The following is a 4,473-nucleotide window of genomic DNA, read 5'->3' as shown; positions in this document are numbered from 1 at the left end:
GGTGGTGGAGGGGGCAGCTGGGGGCGGTGGGTGGGGGTCTGTGGCTCCAGGGCCCTTGAGATGCAGCTGGTATGTGCCTGTCCCTCAGTGCCCTGCTCCAGATCTCGGCTGAGATGGGCACAACGGGAGCCTTGGGGCAGGCTGGGCTGAGGTGGGTGACCAGCGTCCGCAGCGCCGCCAGCCTGGATGGAGGGATCCAGATGCAGAAGGGCCGGGACCTCAAGGTGCATCTGAACACGCCCGAGGAGGCTGTGGAGCTGCTCAGCTTCAGGTGGGTGCCCTGCGCCAGCAGGCAGGGAACCATGAGCACGAAAGAGCATGTGAGTGTGTGTGTGTGTGCGTGCGTGCGTGAGTGCTTGTGAGTGTGTGATCACATGTCTGCGAGTGCACATGGAGGTGTGCATGGGTGTGGATGTGACATTAGTACGCATGTGTGTTACACTGTGCACCCATGAGCCTGTGTCTGTGAGCACACGTGATCAGGCATATGAGAGGGCATGTATGAGCTGCTGTGTGCATGGGGGTGTGTCTGTGTGTCAGTGAGTGTGCCAGTGAGCAGCATTGTGGGAGTGGAGGTGTCTCATGTCTGTGAGCATTTGTGGGAGTGCGTGTGTGTCCACGAGTGTGCATGTCTGTGACTGTAAAGGGTGGGTGTGTCTATGACAGGGACTGTGGGCAGCCTAGGGGTGACAGCTGGAGAACTTTCAGACCCTCACCTCTTTCCTGGGATCCCTCTGGGGTGTGCTTGTCTGTGACACCTAGGGAGGTGACTCAGAGAGGGACAATTTCAGAGGGAACGAGAGTGAGTCCAGGCTGCCCCACCTACCTGCATCCTTGGCCTTGTCCTGCCCTATGGGGACTCTGCCCACCTTCCTCCTCCCTCCTCCCCCCTCCCTCCTTCCCCTGTTCCCTGCCCCTCCCTCACTGTCCGCCCCCATCCTGACACTCCCCAGCTAGCTTTCTTTCCATACTCCTAAAGTGGCCACCTCGTTCCTATCCCAGGGCCTTTGCTCGTGCTGTGTCCTCTGTCTGGAACAGTGACTCCTTCTCATCCTCTGGGCCTCTGCTCAAATGTCGCTTCTGCAGAGAACTCCCCCTACCACAGTTAGGGAACGCCCGCTCTGTCCCTGAGACAGTCTGTGCTATGCTATCCTCCATGTGGGTTTCTCACAGCACTTGTCACCGTCTGTGGTCCTCAGCCTCTGTCCCTGTGCCCGTGGAGTATCACCCACCAGCGTGTCCACTGCCTGAAGCCTGGTCCCCTTCAGGGTAGAATTCGCTCCTGTGCCAAGCTCTGGCAGCTCAAGGTGTTACTTGTGTAATGAATGAATGAAAATGACACATCTGACGCTGTCTTCTTCCCCCCCCAGCTCTCAGCTGTACCTCGTTACCAGGGATGGCGTGAGGAGCCTTAGACACATCCCTGTCCCTTCTGAGGCCCAGTCCTGTACTGGTGAGGAAGGTAGGTAGCGGGACCTCCATGCCGTCTTCCCAAGGTGGGCATCCCAGGGTTGAAGGGAAAGTTGCCAGCTCCAGATCCCAGGGTTGCTCTCCTGCCCTAAAAGCATTCATGTTCGGCAAATCAAAAAGTATCTGAGAGAGGTCTCAATCAATTTCGAAGTTTACTTTGCCAAGGTTAAGGACATACCTGGCATGTCCACAGGAACAGACATCCATAGAACAATCTGTGCTCTGGGTCTTTTTCCAGAGATGATTCTGAAAGCTTCAATGTTTATTTATTTTTATTTTACTTTAAGTTCTGGGACCCATGTGCGGAACGTGCAGGCTTGTTAGGTAGGTATACATGTGCCATGGAGGTTTGCTGCACCCATCAACCCGTCATCTAGGCTTTAAGCCCCACATGCATTAGGTATTTGTCCTGATGCTCTGCCTCCCTTGGTTTAAAGGAGAAAAGCCCTCTGGAAGGGAAAGAGGGAGGGTATGGTCACGTGACTGAACCCACAACCTGCAAGAGAAAAGGAGCAGGGAGGGGGAGAGTCACTTAGGTATTCATCCTTGCTCAATAAATCAGCACTGTACATAAGGGAAGGTGAACAGAGAATAGCTGTGCAAATATTTAACACTTTCATCTGTAGCTACCTGCTTATGAACAAAAGGGAAGGCAGCTGTTGGCATGACTCAGCTTCTAGCTTAAGTTTTTCCTTTTGGCATCGTGAGCTGGGATCCCGAGATCATCATCTTCCTTCTTCTTCCTTCTCTTTCTTCTTTATTCTTCCTCCTCCGCCTTCTTTCTTTTCTTTCTTTCTCTCTTTCTTCCTCTTCTTCTTCTCCTCCTCCTTCCTCCTCCTCCTCCTTCCTTCTTCACCTTCCTTCCTCTTCCTTTTTTCTTCTTCCTTCTTCTTCCTTCTCTTTCTTCTTTATTCTTCCTCCTCCGCCTTCTTTCTTTTCTTTCTTTCTCTCTTTCTTCCTCTTCTTCTTCTCCTCCTCCTTCCTCCTCCTCCTCCTTCCTTCTTCACCTTCCTTCCTCTTCCTTTTTTCTTCTTCCTTCTTCTTCCTTCTCTTTCTTCTTTATTCTTCCTCCTCCGCCTTCTTTCTTTTCTTTCTTTCTCTCTTTCTTCCTCTTCTTCTTCTCCTCCTCCTTCCTCCTCCTCCTCCTTCCTTCTTCACCTTCCTTCCTCTTCCTTTTTTCTTCTTCCTTCTTCTTCCTTCTCTTCTTTTTCTTCCTCTTTTTCTTTCTTCTTCTTGTCTCACTCGGTCACCCAGACCAGACTGCGGACTCCATCTCCCCAGGCTCAAGTGATCCTCCCATCTGAGCCTCCCAAGTAGTTGGGACTATAGGTGCTTGCCACCCTGCCCAGCTAATTTTTTTTTGTAAAGACAGGTTTTGACCACGTTACCAAGCTTGGTCTCGAAATCCTGGGCTCAGGTGATCTACCTGCCTTGGCTTCTCCAAGTGCTGAGACTACAAGCATGAACCACTGTGCCTGGCTTTATTTTCCTTTACCAACTACTTTAGTCAATGATAATGCTTCTAGAACTCTACCCTTTAAAAGCAAACCAAAATCACTTAAAAATGATCTGTGTTCACAGATGTTCTTTGCATCATTATTTAGAACAAAAAATAGGCAGCAACTCAAATATTCGGGAGTAGGCAAAATAGGCAATTATAAAGACCAGTGAGCTAAGGGTAGGTTGTTACATTAAGTGGCTTAAAAAGAGTCAAAAGAAGAATGAATATTTCATAGCACGAAAACTTCATGAAATTGAAATTTCAGTGTCCGGAAATAAAAGTTGTTTGGGAACACAGCCACACCCCCTTCATTTGCATATCACCTGTAGCTACTTTGTCCAACAGCAGAGCTGAGTAGCTGCAGCCTAGACTCTGTGACCATAAAGCATAAAATATTGACTACCTGGCTGGCGGCTGGCGGGTGGCCCATACCTGTAATCCCTGCGCTTTGGGAGGCCGAGGTGAGGATTCCTTGAGTCCAGGAGTTCAAGACCAGCCTAGGTAACATAATGAGAACTTGTCTCTACAAAAATAAAAATTAACAAATTAGCCGGGCATGGTGGCATGCACCAGTGGTCCGAGCTACTTGGAAGGCTGGCAGGAGGATCGCTTGAGCCCAGGAGGTCGAGGTGATAGTGAGCTGTGGTCATGCCACTGCACTCAAGCCGGGGTCACCAAGGAGGATTCTGTCTCTAGCTAGCTAGCTGGGTAACTAAACAAACAATCTGGCCCTTTACAAAGAATGTTTGCTGGCTCATGGGTCAGGAAGTTACTGAGATAGTGCATAACTTTTTTTCTTTTTTGAGACAGAAGTTTCACTCTTGTTACCAGGCTGGAGTATAATGGTGTGATCTCGGCTCACTGCAATCTCCACCTCCTGAGTTCAAGCAATTCTTCTGCCTCAGCCTCCCAAGTAGTTGGGGCTACAGGCGCCTGCCACCATGCCTGGCTAATTTTTGTACTTTTAGTAGAGATGGGGTTTCATTACAATGGCCAGGCTGGTCTTGGACTCTTGACCTCAGGTGATCCACCCGCGTTAGCCCCTCAGAGTGCTCGATTACAGGCGTGAGCTGCCATGCCTGGCTTCGATATCGCGAAACTTTTAAACTCCATTATCAGTGAGCTGTTTTGATGAGAAACTTCTTTAGTAATACTGAGTGAAAGGCAGCAACACTGAATGTGACCTCAGCTGGGTAAAAAGACAGGAGGGAAATATGTCACATAGTAGCAGATCTTGCAATTTTGTTTTTGGAGTGAGGTTGGGGAGGGCTCTATTTAATGAAGAGAAACAAGTTTTGCATCTTGATAATTTTTCTTTTTTTGTATTTAAGTTGCATTAAGAATTTCAGATAAACTAATGGAAGTATAATATACAATACAGAAAAATTTTTAAAAATCTGAGTTTTCTAATTTCCTGCAACAAATACTTCTGCTTTTTTTTTTTTTTTTTTTTTTTTTTTTTTTTTTTTTTTTTTTTTTTTTTTTTTTTTTTTTTTTTTTTT

General features: G+C 48.2%; 1 protein-coding gene across 1 annotated transcript in view; it reads left to right on the top strand.

The window, feature by feature from the left end:
- The window catches only part of LOC108312180, a 160,800-nt gene that overhangs the window by 54,504 nt on the left and 101,823 nt on the right, over positions 1–4,473 (top strand). The window contains 2 exon segments of the mRNA XM_037742506.1: positions 67–271; positions 1,371–1,462. Coding sequence (XP_037598434.1) covers positions 67–271; positions 1,371–1,462 — 297 coding nt within the window.

The sequence above is a fragment of the Cebus imitator genome, unplaced genomic scaffold (assembly GCF_001604975.1).
Source record: "Cebus imitator isolate Cc_AM_T3 unplaced genomic scaffold, Cebus_imitator-1.0 Scaffold122, whole genome shotgun sequence".
Classification (NCBI taxonomy): domain Eukaryota; kingdom Metazoa; phylum Chordata; class Mammalia; order Primates; family Cebidae; genus Cebus; species Cebus imitator.
This window is presented reverse-complemented; position numbering and strand designations above follow the sequence as displayed.